General features: G+C 43.8%; 1 protein-coding gene across 1 annotated transcript in view; it reads right to left on the reverse strand.

Moving 5' to 3' along the window:
- ADAMTS17 (ADAM metallopeptidase with thrombospondin type 1 motif 17) overlaps positions 1-19,030 on the reverse strand; it is a 159,135-nt gene extending 140,105 nt beyond the window's left edge. The window contains exons 1-3 of the mRNA XM_065734038.1: positions 18,961-19,030; positions 18,102-18,448; positions 10,104-10,269 (exon numbers count right to left, since the gene is read on the reverse strand). Of these exons, the coding sequence (XP_065590110.1) occupies positions 10,104-10,269; positions 18,102-18,448; positions 18,961-19,030 (583 nt within the window). The remainder of the gene's footprint in view (positions 1-10,103; positions 10,270-18,101; positions 18,449-18,960) is intronic.
- Positions 19,031-19,655: the final 625 nt, after the last annotated feature.

Genomic DNA, 19,655 nt, shown 5'->3' on the forward strand with positions numbered 1-19,655 from the left:
TTGTTTCCTTTTTTCAAGTTTGCAAATTCTCTGTAAGGTAATTTTCTTTAGTCTTGTCCCTTCTGCGCTCACGGAAAGCTGCTTTCTGAGCAGTCTCTATTTGCATCTTCCTGCCTTCCACATGTGCAAACCATTTTCCAGCATAATCAAATGCATGGACAAAACACAAAAGTACTAATTTCATGGATGAACAATAACAGAACAAAAAGATAACATGCATTCTGTATCAGAAAATTTGAAGAGGAGTAGAAGATCAGAAACAGTAAAAAAAAACATTAAACACATCTGCAACTCATACCTAAGGTAAGTCAGCTGTATGGAAATACCAAAGTAAAAAAAATAATAATAAAATAAAATCTCTAGAGCCTCACTTCAGAAACAAACCAGCACAGAAAGAAGTCTCTCTCCTGCCCTTTGTGATTTACGGACTATGGGCAGAGAAACCCACCATGAGTATACAAAATCCCAAACTAAAATAAACATCAGCCATTAAAACAAGGATTAAATGCCTGGTGGATTCTTTACTTGAACAAACTGATGTTACAGATTTTGTGGTGCAGATGTTAAGTGTTACTGTGAAGGCACGAGAGGCCATAAAACATGGGCAGCAGGCTGTCAGAGGAGTTTACATTGAGAGGAGCATACATAACCAAACTGTGCACTATTCTAGGAGTCAGGTGTTCACTGCTTAAGAGCTCAGACAAATTCATATGAAATAACAGCTGAAACAGCCAATCTACAGCACAGCATAAATACGCCGTGCGTGACTAGGCCCAAGTGCCATTCTCTTTTGCCTGTCACTTTGACAGTGTATTACACAGACTACCTGGCCAAAAACTCCACAGAATTGTATTATTAGCTGATGGAAGAGAGCAGCGGGTCCTTAGCATAAAACATATGCAACACCGCACAAGCTCACTAGTGGCTTTTTCTCACAGGCTCTTACCTCTCCATGACTAGTCACCAGCAGCCTTTGAAATATTCCTCAGTACAGCACAAAAAATAAATGTATATATATATATATATAGTCCCTATTCTCACAATAAGCACAACAGAGCTATTTCAAAGCCTCAGTAGAAAGCTTCTTGCATTCAAGTGCTCTTTATGGCAACCCAACAGATGTACAGTTCCAAAGCAACAACCCCAAATGACCTTTCCTTATTACACACCAAAAGTCCTGTCTGGTTTCTGGCACATCCCTACTGTAACTGCAAAGTCCCTTCCTGCTCCTCCTACCTCCCTTCCAACAGTATTTCCCAGACTCATCTGAAAAACAATCTTCACTCCTGGCCCTTCATTTGTTTTTCTCCCTTATCTTCCTCTCTGTAAGTTTAACTACATTGCTATAGCTCCCAGATGCAGTTCAACAAATGCCACAAGTCAGCAAAATTTCAGAGTCCTCTCAAAATCATTTATTCTGTGTTTAAAAGAAAAAGATCAGCACACTGTACGTTTTGAACACTTATTAAAACCAGACACTGCACTTATTTAAAATGAATTTTCAGAAATAATGACTTGATTTCATTTAAAATCAAAAAAGTAAGGTGTGAAGTAGGAACCAAGAAGGAAGTGAGACAGGAAGCAGAAATCATCAGTGGCATTTACATCCCAGTAAAAGCAAAATCTGAAGAGAATACGAGCAGGTTTCTTTCTTAGTTTGAACGATCACAGTGTGGGGGGTTGAAAGATGCTTATTATTTCAAGATATGCCAAGAGCAATGTGCTAGAAGTAAAAAAATGTTCCTCAGGTCTGGATCTGTCAGCTGTGCTACTTTCAAATGCTTTATTGAACTGCTTCTTCAAAAGACCAACAGCACAGCACCACTCCAGTGGATGCCCAAAAGCTGTACAACTCAGTACCCTGATTTAGCCAGCTTGGGGAACAAGCTGCCTACGGTTAGAAACAAGACAAATGTGAGAAGAATCACAGCTCTGAGCCTTCCAGCATAGAAAAAACTTTGCTGCAGAATTCAGACCAACTGATGTTTGATGATCAATTATGCGCTAGCACAGCCTGAGCTAAAGGAGCAACCATGATCAGACAGCTCAGACCTGTGAGATCACCATGAAGGTCAACTCAAAACTCATGGGCACCACCAGAAACATCCCTCCGTGGGCTCCTGTGGCCATTACATCCAAAGCTCAGTGCAGTGGTTACCTTGCTGCTGCAGTTTTCATCCATACAACAACACAGTGGTTCTTTTCAAAACACTGATCTCCTGAAGAAAGAAAAAGAAACCACACTTCAGCTGCAAGGGCCTTGCTCAACACAGCTGTTTCCTTGACACTTTTCTTGTGGCATTCACTTCTCAGTGGACACCAGCAAGGACTGAAGAAGGGAACTGAGAACAGATGCTAGTGAAGCTGTAGCCACAGATAGCACACTCCGATCTACTTTCAGCCACAGGAACATGCAACCACCTTCATCAGTCCCTGATTACATCAAGATTGTCTCTCTGCACTGGGATTTCTATGTATCCACTAAAAACTTGGGATTCCAGGTCTATGACAGCTAGGTTGTGTCAGCAAGATATCTGAAGATCAAGAAATAAAAGCAGATGCTCATTCAAATCACAGCTAACTGGAGACTGAGAGCTGCTCTCTTTATTTTTGAGGCCAAGTACTAAAAACAGATTATACAGACAATTTCTTTCTGAATTGAATGGCAGACAAAAGCATGCATCAACGAGTAGGAAAAAAAACAACACTGCATAGTAGGATGATCACTTGCTCCCTAATCCACCTCCCAGAAACATTATTCTTTACGTGACCACTTCCATAGCAAATCACAAATTCATACTGCTTTTCTGGCACACTGGCAAACAAGAATTTGAGACAGAAGTCATGAACTCTGTGTTCCATCCCAAAACACCAGGCAGATTTTATTACAAGGACTTTTACTGAAGCTAGCCTGAGACTTAGACACATCAGTTTAATACATTCTTCTTCTTCTGTAAAACATAGTCATCAACATAACGTGTCAGGACTTTGTCTTTCACGAAGGCTCAGTATAGCATAGGATAGGCACTATGACATCTACCAGCTCACTGGATCAGTTTGCCAGCAGTGTTTCAGAAACTGCCACCTCCTCAACTATGTACACTCATCTCTGTTTAAAAGCACACCCTCGTTGTTGGCTTTTCATCCAACTAGAAGGACTTGCTCATATAAGACAGAGAAAACAACCTAACGTTACACAAAGCAGGCACATTGAGCATTGTTTAATGGTAAGACTATTAAAGTGGGAATGGAAATACCTGCTCTGTCACTCCCTCTTAGCCTCTGTGGCCCGGTTCCTCCTCCTATATTTGATCTGCTCTGTTACTAGTTGTACTCTGAAGCAGAATTGATTTCCTTTGCTTGTGACAGACACAAAGGTCCCAACTTGCCTGGGGCCATGGGGGAAGATCCTGTAACACAAATATAATTAAGATCCAAATGACAAGGGGTGATATAAGTAAGAGTGAACTCAGAGTCCTCAGTTTTGATCACTTAAACTTAGCAGATCTGAAACCAATCAAAGTACAGTTTTAATCCCCTTCAGGGCTTTAGAGACTACAAAACACTTGGCTGCAGTTATACTGTGAAAAATGGCATCACTGGCCTCCAGGCTTATTTTGTTTTAATGAGTCTTTAGCGAACGTGCTTGGTTTGTAAAGAATGTTTTCACAACTTTCAACCCTACCAATCCTCAAGCATGGCAGCTGAACTCCAACCACTTCTGCTGAGGGTGAAAGAGCCCAGGGAGACTTTACCAAACCATGAGCTCCTCATTTACAGCCTGGCCCCACTACTACACCTACACCTAGAGAGAGGTAGCACAGACCCCCCCTTGGAAACCAGACAATTTGTTTCTGGTAGTATGCAAAAGCCAATAAAGAAAGCAGTTTATCTCCCATAAATGTGTTGGCTCTGCAGGTCAAACTGAAGTGAAAAAAACAGTGTAACAGTTATTTTTAATCCCTTATATACACACTTGTGTCAAACTACACAGGGAACAGATCACAGAAAGCTGCTGCCAGTTCAAGGAGCAACTTGTCAAAGCCAAAGCCTCGCCACACTGCAGCCAGTTCAGACTTAGCAGATCTAATCTTTAAATAAAGAAAGTGTTTGAGTGTTAGAGGTTAAAGGTTGCAGTCCAAACAATTTCTAGTGCTTTCAGTCTTGGATACTCAGTTTGGGACACATATCAGTTGATGATTCAGAATTACAAACTATCTGAAAGGAGGGTTAGAAATTCTGAATGGAGGCAAAACCTTCCACAAGGTGTTCCCATCTTGGCCACACAAACACGTAGGTGCCTAACACATCACTGTTTTCACAAGTAAGAGCCCAATAGATCTGCAGAAGGTCACAAGTCAAACAACATCAGGAAGCGAAGCCAGTAGAGTCCCAATTCCCAACTCTTGGCTCCAATCCTGAGCTATGATTTATGACAGCATGGAAAAAATGAAGACAGCAAAAAGGTAAGCAATGTATCTTAGTCTGTCTGGAGCCACCTGTCTGCCTTCCTAGCCAAAACGACCACTGGAATAGCCATAAACATCCTGAGAGAAGAACGGTGTACATCAGACACTTGAGCTCATTAGCATCTGCCAGTTGAGATATCATTAAGTTCCAATGGAAACTAGCATTAATTTTTTAATCAGGAGACAAATTAAAGAGTAGTACATTCTACTTCAGCAGCTGCTCTGGAAAAGGAAGAAGTTCATAAGCTACGTATTTGTATGTCTTTTCTGCATCTAGACAGTAGAGAAAGAAGAACCTGAAGCCCCTCCTGCTCCATATTATCCATGTTCTTGTTCTGGATGAAGCCCTCAGCACAAGTCAACAATAAAACTTCCCTCATCACACATGATGGCATAGGACACTTCTGACAGGTAGGCTGCTCCTTGTCAGCCATAAGGAAACAATCATACGCTTGCAGGGAAAAAAAAAGAAAGACTGGAAGACCAGAGACATGGAGAAACCAAAGGATTTATCCACACAAGACATATTCCCACAGGTAATGTGCTGAAAGATCTTATTTCTGATATAGGGAATACGTCAATATTTGCAAACACTTCATCACGTTACATCTTCTGCATTGTTGAAATCCTTGCTTTAATTCTTCAACAGATGATTCCTAATATGGACTAATACAGGTTGCATTACATCTCTCTATTTTTAGTGCACATGTTTTTTGGCCATAACAACTGCTGTTTCGGGCCAAGTCAAACCTGCAGAGAAAACACATCTAAGAGACAATGATTAAAGATGGGGAAACACAACATAGCAGTAACATGTGTTTAGGATTTATACCTGTTCAGGGAAACCATTCCCCACATTTGATACCTGCGTACTTGCACTTACTTTAAATTATTACCAGCTTTGATCAATTGTTAAAGCAGTTTGCAAAATAACCAGATAGAAAAGCAATGCATTGTTATTTGCTGAATTAAAATGTTGATCTTCGTGTGTTTATTTTCCTCTATTAATTTCTCTCCAGGCAGCACATTTGTATTACACAAAAACTGGATCATTCAAGATGACAAAATTGGGTTTAAAGCAGGCTCGCATTTAAAAGTAATTTATGAGGTCTACACCATAAACATGAAATAACAACCTACCCTCCAAAGACAAGCTGCTCTCTCTCATACTTGTGGGCTGTATTTTATATCAAATCCCTTCTATGTAAAGGGACTTTCATACATCACTGGAGACTTCTGGAAAAGTTACAACAGAACTTACTTTTCCCAAAGAAACAAAATTTTATGACACAGAAGAGATTCCTAGGTTTTCATATCGTGGTTTGACTTCATCTTTAACACTGCTTTGGTTTTTTTTTTAACTGAGGGAAAACATCTAACAAAAAAAACACAACAAAAGTGAGGAAATAAAACACACCTTTCAATTAGACTTTGAACACATAGGAAATATGTAAAATATACGACCACATCAGATGAGTTTGCCAGGGAGGTTGCGGAGTCCTCCTCCTTGGAGAGCTTCAAAGATTGCCCACACGTGGACCTGGGCAATCTGCTCGAGCAGCAGGGTTGGATCAGATGGACCCAGAAGTCTCTGACAACCCAAACCATTCTGCACTTCTGAGATCTCAGCGAATGTTAAACTACTGTTTTTCCATGCATACTGTCACAAGAAATCTATTGTATATAATGCATGATCATAGAGAGCTAAGGCAATGAATAAAGCCCCACCTTAGGTTTTTTTGTTTTGTTTTTTACCACCACTCTAAGCTTTAGTGTATTAATATAGGAGATCATACATTCCCCCACCAGTCCTTCCTGCTCTGCTTATTTCTTCCCAGTTAACAGCTTTTCCTACAGCATTATGTTAAGTAGAAGGACAGATATGCTAAAAAACAAATCTGCCCTGCATCTTCTTGGCCCTGAGAGTATGTTAAGCTTATACATGGACATCCAGGCCAAACCTGAAGACACTGCAAAAATTATGTATGATGCAATAAAACACCTCCTTCTCTCTCTTATCTATATGCATTAGAACCCATAGTCAAAACTCTCTGCAACTCCTTTCTCTCTCCAGAAAAAAATCACTAGTACAAGACCTTTGACAAAAGAGCTGTCAAGTTCATTTTTAAAATCAGAACAGCGTGTGATAACAGATTTGTACCCCAAATTCAGCCCAGATCCTCTGCTCATCATCTCCAAAAGTGTTTCACATTGTGGGTGCAAAGCTATTTCCCATGCTTCTAATGACTCTATGCTTCAGAGCTAATGAAACCCAACCTTCCCTTCCTTCCCCCTCACAGCACATGCACCTGGAAATCTTTTAATGGGTTTTCTGTTTGCCTCACAGGGGCTCATGTTCATGCCTGTGCAGAAGCATGCATTGAGACTTGAACTCTTCCTCCTGCTGTATGACAGGTGATAAAAATACTACAGACACACGTATCATATGACTAACAATAGCACCTGGCTCACGATGACCGGATTCATCTTTTGCTGCTTGAGAACTTCAGAATTCAAACAAAGGAATTAAGATATCAGTCCTGAACCAGCAGACCTGAGATTTTTCTTTTAACCCATTAATAGCCACTTTCAGCCTCAGATCTCAAAGATCCGTTAAAGCATGACCTTAAGTGCTTTCCCACTCCTAACAACAGACAAATTAATCCTCCCATACAGATTATTCCAGGAGAAATTTGGCTCCCACGAATTTATCCCACAGCTCTAAAAATTTCTCACACCGTAAGATGCGTTATGCCACTTAAAATGTTTCAGAGATTTTAACAACCATTTATCAAACCAGACTGCTAGCATTACCTAGCCCCACGGGACTGTTTAGTTCAGCTTTTCTCTCCCATCGATTGGATCTACAAAGAAAATAACATAAGGAGAACACTCTTGGAAAGCTGTGCTCTACACCAACTCATAGTGCTGACACATGGCACTTCCTGATGAAGCTCATTTTGCTTTCCTAAACTACTTGCCTCCCCTCACTCCTACAAGTTGCTGTACCATCAGGCTTTTTGTCAGATTCTTCTTCTCTCAGTCACTTAAGTTGAGGTATCACAGGACCACTCCCTGCCAATACATTTTGCCACTGAGCTCTGATAGCTCTGTTTGAATTCTTACAAGTTCAACAGTATATACTAAAGAAAAAAAACCAACAAAAATAAAGTGTGATACTTTGTATTTCGCTTGAATCCCAAGCAACTCCACATCACACTACACTGAGGAACTACAAAATTTCAAGAAAAAGAAATCACCTTTGAGGATGCTTTTTTTTAATCTGTTCCAAAAATTCAAGAAAAACAGGTAAGGAATGGAAAATGCTCAAGTGTGGCGATTCTGTGGCTTTGAAAACACCTTTTTCCAGGAAAAACTCTGGAAGCATGCCCCAAGATCACCACTACCACACAATTTCATTACAAATAGACCTTTTGTGTGTCAGAGAGGATTAACTTTTTTTTAGTTTCTAAACTCGTGTGCACAAAAGTTAATCCAAACCAGACAGGAGTCAATTAGGTCGTTAATGTGCTAAGCCTATTAACAACCATGACTTAAACTTCTTTCCCGCAACAATGAAAAACAGTCAAGAGTCTGCCTTTAAGTGGCAAAGCCCATGAGCAACTTCATTACTTTATGACACAGCTACTTGAACCAGTGGCTGTTTGCATAAGCAAGCAGTACTCCCCACTGCGCTGCAGCAGAGTGCTTTGTTCTCCTTTTAGCCTAACCAGCCTGCACTCAAGACAAAGAGCCAGCACCCAAGGGACCCGAGTTCTGTTTGTAGCTCTTTTGCAAAATTCTGTGTGATGTGGGGATGATGCATATGTGTCTGTGTCTCCCCCCACCTAAAACCACCCTGGTCTCACACAAGAGTCAGTGGAGCACATGCTGCTCCCATCTCCAGTCCTAGATTAGTCCAGTTCACATCATACAGGAGAAGGAAGAAAAAAAAAATCCACTCACAGAACTAGATCCAGAGCCTTAAATAAGTTTTGCATCAGGCTATCAACTTCTCTGTGTCTCAGCCACTTTCTCCACGTGAGCTGAGAAAGCAGTAATATGCACAGGCACGAGCACGTATGTGCATATCTGCTCTCGGCCCATCTCACACAGAGAAATTCAACAGCTCTGCTTGCAGCAGAGACTCTTAATTCAAAACTCAAACTATCAGATACACAACTAATTTTGCTGACAGAGTTAAGTACAATCACATCATATCAGACCAAGCATCTACCTGTCATACAATGAAACCCCACACTCAGGATTTGCTTGTCAGTCACCTATTTCTCAAGGAGGGAATTTCAGCATTGCCACGGGCAGGCAGACTGCACTTTTAGAGGGACCAATTACAAAAGGAGGAGATTACTTGGACTGGTTGTGGTTCAGTGCAGCTTTTAGCTAATTATGGTCATATATACACCTATACAGATTTTACCTGCCATTTCTGCTTCTGCCTGTTTTGTCCCTGTAATAGCCCAGTAGAAGATAGCAGACACCTTAACATGCTGCCTTTATTCAGTACACAGTCCATTCACTAGAAGACAGAAGCTGAAATACTGATGAGTTAATAGGGCAGAAGAGAAAAAAAGGAAAAGAATATAAAAAAAACTCAAGACTTTGTAGAGTTTGTTAAAAAACACACTTGGCATGCAACCCACCCATGGAGATTTCCAGAAACAACAACAAAAAAAAGTAAAATAATTTGGTCTAATCAGTTCATGTTGCCAATAATCAGTGTCTGGCTTTAAAAATATGATAAGATAGGATATGATAAGATATGATCATTGGACATAGTCAGCCACTTTCCTTTGGAATAAAATATGAAAAGGATGTAAAACAACTGCATTTTCCCTGTTTTAGCTGCTGAACATGAGAATACCAACAAGATTTCTAGCAATTCTCAGAAACACACTGAGTGCCTTCAGTGGTCTTCACTGGAGAAGGTGAAAGACAAGAAGAAAGTCAAAATAACCCCCAACAAAAACAAAAATTAAGAAGTTTGCCCAGGTGACAGTGCACCCTGATGTATTCTGTCATGGATAGTGCATTCTTCTAGGCAGAATTAGAAACGATGGCACACAAGAAGCTGAAAAGAAAGTGTAAGAAGATTGTTTGACTCTTCTCCCCTCTAGATATCTTTTTGTCCTGTTATTCAGCAGATTCCTGGATATAATCTTAACAAAAATTACTTCTGACTAAATGATACGGAAGAGCCTGAAATGACACTTTTTTCATTCCAAAATGCAAGCATCGTCATTCTGTCCACACCTACATCTGTGCACAGTGTCACAACTCCAGTGAAAAACGGAGATTAGAAAAGCACCCTAGACAACAGAGTTCAGTTTCAGGATTTAGGTCACCACTAAAAACAGACAATTCCTTCCTGAGCAACACCTACACCACACAGTTAAAGCAGAAGATAGTTTCTCCTCACCAAAGGTTACAGCACACACATTTGCATTGCGGCCCCTTCTGCCTGAAATAGCAGAGAGATTCATTAGCACAAGTCATCTTTCACTACCTCCACTGGATCAAACACTTGGATTACAAAAGACAGATGCATGCGACAGAACAACAGTTACAACTATAAGTGCATACTCAGGGCTGCTCTCTTAGCTACTTCAAGCTCACCTGCTACAACCTTGCAGTGCTCATCAGGACCACGGGACATCACAGAATGGCTTGATTTTGTGGATCGTCTACGCCTGATGAAGTGTTCCTTTCCACTAAATGAGGTCTCTGATGCATTCACTGGTTGTATTAACATGTGCTCTGATCCAATTTGGATATAGCCAACCTGTCCACAATAGAAAAAAAAGAAATGAACAAAGGGTATCAGACAGTTTGTTATCCTGTTTTTATCCACCATATAACCCGGACCATCTCCCTGCAACCATTATTTACAGTGTGAGGAAAAGCGAATACGATCCTGTTCATCCTACATAGTACACAATGAAGAACTTCATCTGCTTGTCATGTTTATCTTTTATTATCTAACAATATTCAGAACCATCATTATGCAAAGCACTATACATGCCCATCCTTCCACTTCTTTCTCCCCCTTCCACTAGAACACTGATCTAGCAGGAAGCATAAAGATGTATGCCATGTTCAGTTCACACAAGAACAAATAAATCCTATTAACATAAATGCTTTCATAACCACCTTTCTAACTGACAGCTAAAATTACATTGCTATCAAATGGAGTCTATTACCTCAGCAGAGATGAGCTTGCCTGCAAACAGGCTGGTTACATGCATCATTCTTACAGAGACACTCACATCTTTTAGCATGAGGACCAAATACCTTTTACTAATTGCAACAGAGGCCACACAGAATGGCTTATTGTACCTTCCCAGTGGTGATATTTTCAAGCATACCTGGAATAAGTAACACAGGGAAGGCAAAGTTCCTGACTAACTAACAGTAGACTCTACAGATCAGAGCACTAGAACTCTGCCTTTCTTGCAACAAGCCCATGCTATACACCAGGACTGGCAAGCATATCTTTGGAAGGCAGTTTCTGCCCCAGGACAGCCCTCCTCTGCTTGCAACTGGTAGTTTTTGAAGTTTGTATGCACTCCCCACTTGTCTTCTGATATAAAAGGAAAAGAGTGAAGACAAAGATATCACCTAACAAATCTTCCATATTAGAGGAAGCGAATATGTACAACGAAGGTTTTTAACTTCTCACTGTACTAATCCAACATTTATTTGTATAGCAACTGAAAGCCCTGAAACACAGCTCTATGTAACACAGTCCCTTGGAAGTAATCTACACGTCTGATCCAATTTCTTCTGCCAGTAACCAAAGGCATTGCATGTCCTGCCAGGAGGCAGGAGATTGTGTCTTTAGTACACCTGATAAGTAAAGGGACTTACAAAGGGGCCCTAGTGGTTACATGCTTATAACACCCATCCTAAACATACATAGAAAGACTAGACCCCCGCATCCCATCACTGAGTTTCGTGCCATGCCAGGCAGCAACCCAAAGAAGTGCTCTGCATATACATACAAATAGTATACATTCAACAGCTGACTGTACTAATATGATTTATAACATACATTACATACATACTGTAAATTGTACATTTCCACACCTTCCTGCCAAATTCAGTCCTCACGTACACCCAGGAAATCCCTTTGGCCTAGTATTTCCAGCAAGAGGAATTTCTGCTAAGAGAAACCAGAGCTCTCGTCTTCTGACGACAATGCAAACTGAACAGCACTTGTGAGAAAGCAGGATCTCTCAGAAAGGGTCACTACTTTTGAAAGAGCAGTTGAAGAATCAGCATTTCCATCTGCCACAGCTGCTAAGGGCATGCCTCTTCCCCTAGATCCTACATCAGGCAATTCCACCCAAGTACTTCCACAGACAGCAGAACTCCTGTGTCTTATTCCTCCAGTCTCCTTTACAATGTTTTCCACTACTTCCTCTCCTTGTTTCAGTCTTCCAGCTGGGCGGTAGCCTCAACCCCCTTATTTAATATAGGTTTTAATTATTCAGAAGAAGTGTTTTAAATCTGGTGCCACGGTACTAAAAGCCACACCAGAGCTCCTGAAACACTGCCAACCATTTTTGTTGGTGCCAAAAGTATGTAAGAAGAAGTCGGTTTCATCACCACCCAACATTATCCCAACTTTCTGGCATCAAGTGTGAAAATAATTTAAACCACTGGAAAAGACTTATGTTTCACATTTGCTTTGGGATTGTGAAACCTACAGAGGGAGAGAGACATGTGTCTTCACCCTGGAATAGGTTAAGAAGCAATCTCAAGTTTAATCAGACAAGCCAACTAGAGTTTCAGGCAGGAAAGATTTGCAGGATTGAGCCTGTAAAGTGTTCCTAGGGAGTTACAATTTTCTTTCTACTTGCCAGTTGCATTCTGAAGAGTCTTCAAACCTGTTGGCCCAGACCTGAATCCTCTGGTCATTATTTTGCTTTTTCCATGTGAAATCCATTCCACTTATTGCCTCCCTTAAATCTTCCCTACTACCACAATACTGCGCTGTGCTCATCACACATCAGCACTGGACAAATACCGAGTTCTACCACCCTAGGTGATATTCATGGACTACAAAAAGCTAGATTTTGAAGGAAGTAAAACATCGCTGTCAGTGCTGTTTAACCTCGTCTCAGGAAATCATTTTAATTAAATAAAATGCTTTGGATCTGTTAAGTCATATTTACCTGGGAAGATGCATCTTAAAAGCTGGCAAATTCCTTCTCACCCTTCCCTCATGCCAAAAACCCATATGAACAAGACCAGCCACTGCACCAGACCCTCATACTTCTTAGTGCCCCAGAAAACAAGTGGCTGTTTCCCAGCCTGGCCATCCACAAAGCACCCATTACACAGGAGTCATTAGGAGCACAAAAATTCAGAGGAGCTTAGAAGTTCACCGTCATCTCTATTAGAAACCTAACTTAGATTTCACAGATAACATGACAAGGCCATATAGCTGACACTCATTCTACTTAACTACCAAAGAAGGATGAAATCATTTCAACTTCAAAGAGGCAGGCAGTCAAACCAGCAAGTCAGTTAAAATAACAAGAATCAGTCCCCCACTACAGCCCCACTGCACACAGCATTTAACAGCGAGTACATCTTCAGAATTTTTAATTTAAGGATGATAATCTCAATATTGGTCAGCATCGTAGGAGAATTTTTCTCCAAATCATCCAAATATTCTTACAAATGCTTCCTGCCTTCCCACTTATCTAGACTTTTGTGTGTACGTGGGTCACATGAACAAGAATCTTCTAATCTACTCTCACGCTACCCCTAGTTGAGCTGTCTTCTACACATCACCATCCTTGCCAGTGGACTTGTCCCAGGCTAAATGACAGGAAGGTCTTCATACCACTGCAACTAGAACAGCATCAAAGGGTCTGCATTTTTAATCACATTGTCCTGCTTCAGTATTCTGCCTCTGTCCCCTGGTAGCATTGGTGAGGCTGCAGTAGCTTAAGGGCTAGCTCAGGACAGGAATCCAAAGTCCTCAGTGCTCTCAGCATGTGGCTTTGGACCTTCCCACACCCTAACAAGCTCCAGCAGTTATGCTGTCCTTCCAGCCCTTTTTATTTTCACATCTTTGAACAAGATCTGTGAACAAATGGATCTTCAGCAGATTTTTCTTTTTCCTCCTAAGCATTCATTAGTTATAAACATATGAACATCTGTAAAAGAATAGTCTTAATCATCTGACAAATTCCACCCCCTTCCCAATTTCTCAGCTGTTAAAATGAGAATCTTAATTTAACAATGCCCTCAAAGTTAACATCTAAAGCAAAAAAATAAAAACCAATACAAATCCAATTTAATAAACTTCATGTGACTTTTAAACCTGTCCTTATCAGTTGCATCTCATCTTAAAGTCAGCTATTATTTACAAGTGTCAATCGAACAAAGTTAAAGAGAGCATTTGCTCCAGGGTCATTTCAAGTTTACACTCAGTTATGAGAGACCATACCCCAGAATATCTGACTGCACCTCCATCTCAACCTGTCCCTATCCTGCATAAGCAAGGAAACTCCCTTTTTTCACTGGGGAAGGAGAAAGAAAATCCCAGCACAAAGAAACCCAGCACAGCAATTTTAAGAGGTTTAAGTTTTCAGCTTATGGACCAGATATGGATGAACGCCAAACAGCTCCTCTCCTAGACAAGGGAATTCAGCAGAGCTGAAGGTTTCCTGAGGGGAAATTGTATCATCTTATAATCCTAGCATGCCTCAACTGCCCTGCTTTCCATAACAGCAGAGGCTCTTACAGTCACCTGAAGGGCAGCACTGCCCTGGTTGCAAACACAAAGCATTTGCTACCACTGGATAGGGACTGAACTCACCGAGCTCCAGATGTTTGCTTTAAACCAGGCATCATCACACACTGCAGCAAGGCAAGAAAGGCAAACACCTCAAATGGGGCAATTCAATAATCTAAGTTAGATAAGAAACAGGACAAATCATGAGGGAAGCACTCCTTGTGAGTGTCCATCCTTCTTGTGCTCTCTCCCTTTCATAACCAGTCAGAGGCTTACAAGTTATAACTTCTGTACCCTTCCCTGTCATTGTTACAAGGTTCTCATCATTTCCTAAGGAGTCCTTCAAGTTATGGCTGATATCCTGGAGCCTACAGTCCAACCTACTCAGTTGTCTTTGCCCTGACTGGTATCCCATACTAGAACCAAAACCATGCTTTGGCATCCAGCTCCACCATAGGCACTTACATTTGCATGGAAGCAGTGGGATTTCAGAGACTCAGAAAAAGCTATGCATCCAAATAGCATTTGAGTCTGGTCCCAGATATACCTCATTAACAATAAAAGGGCACAAATTTCCAGGTAAAAATACTTCTTACATCTAACCTTGTTTAGTAGCCAAGTGGATAATCACAGAATAAGCATGTAAATACACATGCAGCCTAGAAGAAAATGAGCTCTTTTCTTCAGCACTGAACATGAGACAACGCTGCAAAATGTAATATGCTGAAAGTCAGGAGAACTGAAGAAATCTTAAGATGTTGAAGATGTAATGATGTAAGATATAGCCTCAATTACTGTGTTCCATCCTACAATGAGAACGTTACTGAGCCATACATGAATCCTTATAACACTTCCACTGACCCATTCTGCACAAAGGAGACAAACTGAGGTATGAAAAAGTGAGACGAGCGAGCCTGATCAGGAGGGAGTAGCAACCTCAACCCAGAGGAGCCCACTTTAACTGGACTTTCTAAGAGCACTCCTGAACCCAAAAGAGAGATTTTAGATCTAATAGAAAAACTGCAGTTACTTGCAACTAGATTTCTTCCTCTAAATGCATACCAGTGATTTTCTGCTTTCAGATGAGCTTCCTTAACAGACAAGAGACCTGAATTTCATCCCTATGTCAAAACCTAATGCCCATTTTGACCTGCACCATTACCTGCTGAAAACAGCAACTTTTTAAGAATTTAGGTACAAATAAAAGAGATTATATCATTCTTAATGTGTTGACATTGCAGTCCAGACTGCATAAACAAAGTCTTCAGGAATCTCACGCTTTGGATGCATCTTGAGGCAACAACGTGTAGTGTGCAAGGGGGGAAGAAGTCTCACACAGGCTACAGGACTCTGCCTCTCTCCCTTATCTTAGGTCCACAAGACATGACAAGCCATGCTGTGGCTCAGCACAGCAGCCATCACAGCACAAATACACCATGATGAAAGGACCTCTTCTGCTGCACTCCCTCCACATCAATCCAAGAAGCACTATAGAACAGAACAATGCTCCGCTCATCTCTGCTAGAGAGCATAAGTGCAGTACACAGAGCAAGAGACAGCACATAACTGAAACTGCACCTGAAAGCAAAGTATGAGTACTTCTGAGAAGTCTCAAGCAAACTGGGACTTCCACACTGCAAAGCAACATAACATCTCATCTACGACGTGATGTGAGGCAACCAGAAACAGAAATCTCAGTCCACTACTCAGTGTAAGTCAGGGTAACAAAAATCACAGCCTTACATAGCTGCAACTTCTGAAAAAGAGAAAACTTCCTATACCACGTCCCATCTCCTAGCATTGGTCAGATGAACAGCAAAACTTTGCTTCTGCTCATTTCTCTGCAGTACCAGGAAAGGATGGCTCAGCCCTTCAGCGTGTAGTCAGAAGCCAAGAGTTCACACAAGCACACTTCCCAGCCGAGATACAGTCCTCCAAGCTGAAGACAGTAGCACTTTTTCCTCTCATCTCTGCAATTCCCAAGTTGTGAAAAGGCTTGGAGCACCTTCACATGTGGTACTCTTAACAGCATAGGCAGGACCTTAGATAAATCAGTCTGAAATACACTACAGCTTGATGGAGCTGCAAGAGTGTGGCCGTGCTTCTCAACACAACTGCAAGATATGGCAGGAAACTCTAATAGTAATGTAAATGTAATAGTCCACATAGTGGTTAATAGCAGCATTTGCAAGAAGAGTTTTATAAAACAAAGCATAACCTTCAGGTGCCATGCTGGGAATCTGATAGTACCACCAGGAAGCAATTGCTCAGTCTAATTGTAGCTCAGTTCCCACGCCACTGCATCAGGGACTTTATTAGATCTCTAACCTGCCTTGATCATAATTTTGGTGTGATTAATGTAATTGTACTCCTCAACCATGCCATAATGTCCGAGCCAACCGGAGTCCAGGATACAGTATTTCTAACTCTGTTTGACCAGCCCTTATTAATGAGATATCTCGGGCATTTGCTTCCAGTCCTACTAGCATTCCCATTTTCAGATGTCCCACTGCAATGCTAGCACTGCTCAGGACATGAATGACAGGATACACAAGCTGTTCTATAAACATGGTCTTTCTTCTAGCTGAGGATGCAGGCCTTGTCCATACATCCACCAGAAAATCCCTGCTAGAGATGAGAGTAAAGATTTATTCTTCCATTGTAAACAGTGCCTAAGTGAGCAACCACAAAAATTAAAACACATTGTCACATTGCTTTGGGTATTTTAACTACCAGATTTCATGGCAAACAATTGGACTCCAAAGTCACCTGACTTCAGGTCCACTCCAGATTCAAGACCTCCTAGATAATCTGAGGCACACTCCTCATTGCTCTGATTCTTGGAAGCATCTTCCCACTCAGCTGCACAGCTTTTACTACAGGTACGTGGATTTAGTACAGCCACTACAAAATGCTGAATAAACACTGTGAAAGCAGGCTAAAATCTACTAGTTCCCTGCTTACTAATAACCTTAAGAACCCAAAAGGTCAACCTAGACAGAAAAAAAGGGCTCAGGGGTGAGGTAGGTCAGTTTAACAAACCCAGTTCTAAAGTTAATGGGGTTCATCTTAAGTTTAGGTTCAGCTTAAAGACACTCATGTTTCTGCTCTCTATTTTTCACTTCACAAAGGTGCTACAAGCCTCAGCTAGCACATACACACCATGCACCTGCTCTGATCACTGTCAGAGCACTCTCAGTGCTCCCCGGACCAGATTCATAGGCAAAGGTGAGCAGAGCTCTACCAGCATCGCCACTTACAAGGGTGAGTACACAGGAGCGCCACAAACAAGCAGCTTTGACAGTAGCCACTTTCTGATCCCCACTGACGTCAATTAGCTCAGTTACATCAATTTACTCACCGCTTAGGATTCATTACATAAACAGATCCTGCAATATCGTGGCTCATCCTCTACCCGTGTGTTATTTTAGCTCTGCTAGAGCAGGTCGCCCAGGGAAGCGCGTGGTGACCAGGACTTAACGCGCCCAGCGACCAAAGCGCGGAGCTGCTCCCACGGCTCGCTATCTCGGAGCCACTCCGTTTCCCCCCTTTAAACCTGAGGCGCAGCGCCCTCAAACGGTTCAGAGATGAACGCTGCAGCGCAGCAGAAGAGGTGCAAGGAGTCACCTCCACCTGCAGCTCCGCGCCCAGGAGTTAAGCACGCAGCCCAAGGCTACTTACTGGGAGTTACAAACCATCCCCAGCGCCCACATCACCCTGAGGAGCAACGCACCCTGGGCTAGGGGGAGGGGGTGAGTGCCGACAGGAGAGCCCTCGGGGGGGGGGGGGGGGGGGAGGAAGGAAGAAGGAGGAGGGTGGGACGGAGAGGGCCAAGGAGGTCCCGCGGGGCGGGGAGGCAGTACCAGCCCAGCGCAGGTGCTGAGAGAGGCGAAGGAGTCGGTGCGGTTCAGCACACGTCCCGTGTAGAAGCAGAGCCGCTCCTCCGGGGGCCGCCGCTCCTCCCCGCGCCGCCGCTCCACCACGAAGCCCCGGGCGAGGAAGCGCAGATCGCGGCGGAGATGCACGTAGAGCTCGGTGCCGGCAGCAGGCAGGCGGAGCAGCACGGCCTCCCCCGCTGCCTCCCGCGGTCGCAGCAGCTCCCGACGGCGCCGGGCTCCGCCGCGGTGCCCCGGCCCGGCGGGCGGCAGCAGGTGGATCCTCTCCGGCTCCACTCGCTCCGGGATCACCACTTCCAGCTCCGCTCCGCCGGCTGCAGGCGAAGAGGACAGAGGCTCAGCGCTCGCGGCCCGACGGGGCGGACCGGTGTCCCCCGGCCCCGATTACAGCCGGGATCCCCACGCGTGGAAATCGCGGAGCCAGCGGGAGGAATTGTTTCTCCCCCACTATATAAGCGCATAGATGAGAGACGAAAACGCGCAAGGAAGAGAGGAATAAAGCAAACGCTCAAGCTACTTGTGTCGTTAAAAATAATAATACGTAGCTCAGACACAAGCATCGCATTTCACCAATCCCAATAAAAATCTGCAGGGAGAAGGGGAAAAGCAGAGCGAGCCGGAGCCGCGGCCAAGGACAGTCAGCAGCTTTCCACATGAAACGTTACAGCAGCAGCGAGAGGACAGGAAAAGAAAACGCAGGAGCCCGGAGCGATCCGTCCTGCAGAGCAGGAGCGCGGCCACGCAGGGGATCCGCTACGCGGCACGGACCCCCACGCGGGGCCGTCAGCGCCTCCGGGGACGGGGATGCGAAGGACAGAAGCGCTACCTGCGGCGGCGTCCAGTCCCCACAGCAGCAGGCAGGGAAACACGAGAGGCAGGAGGCAGCCGTCAAACATTGTACGGCAGCGACGGGTCCCGGCGCGGAGCGGCGGAGGAGGCGGCGGCCGTGGAGGCGGCGGCGGCGGCGGCGCGGGCCGGAGTGAGCCCTTCCCGCCCTCGGAAAAAGTAATCAGCGCCGCCGACGGCCCCAGCGTGGTGGGCGCCCGGCCACGCCCCCTCCGCGGCCCCGCGCGCTCATTGGTTCTCGCCCCCATCACTGCCCCGCCCGCCGCCCGCCCATTGGCTGCGCGCTGAAGGCGCTGGGCGGCGCGAGGAAGCGTGCACGTGGGTGAGGGCGGCCGGCAGGGGGCGCCCTCTCCTGCCCCGGCGCGCTGCAGCCGCTGCTTCGCGGGCGCCCGTGGGGCCGCGTGGGACCCCCGAGTGTGGCGTGGAACGGCTGATAGAGCCCGGCTGAGCTGTGAGCGCTGCTGTGCTATCTGCAGCGTCCTGTCGTTCGCTGCCAGAAGAAGCTTGATGCTGCTGCACAGGAGCTCTGTTGATAAATTCACACGCTCCTCCGTTTTCTACAGTATCTCCCATCGCTGCCTCCAATCCTGATCCCTTCTTTATTTCGCAAAAGACCAGGAAAAAAAAAAGTGCAAGACAAGAATACGAGTGCACAGAGATGTGAGGCAATCATAA

This window comes from Cyrtonyx montezumae, unplaced genomic scaffold, assembly GCF_038088225.1.
Source record: "Cyrtonyx montezumae isolate F1298 unplaced genomic scaffold, pur_monq_1.0 scaffold_17, whole genome shotgun sequence".
Classification (NCBI taxonomy): Eukaryota; Metazoa; Chordata; class Aves; order Galliformes; family Odontophoridae; genus Cyrtonyx; species Cyrtonyx montezumae.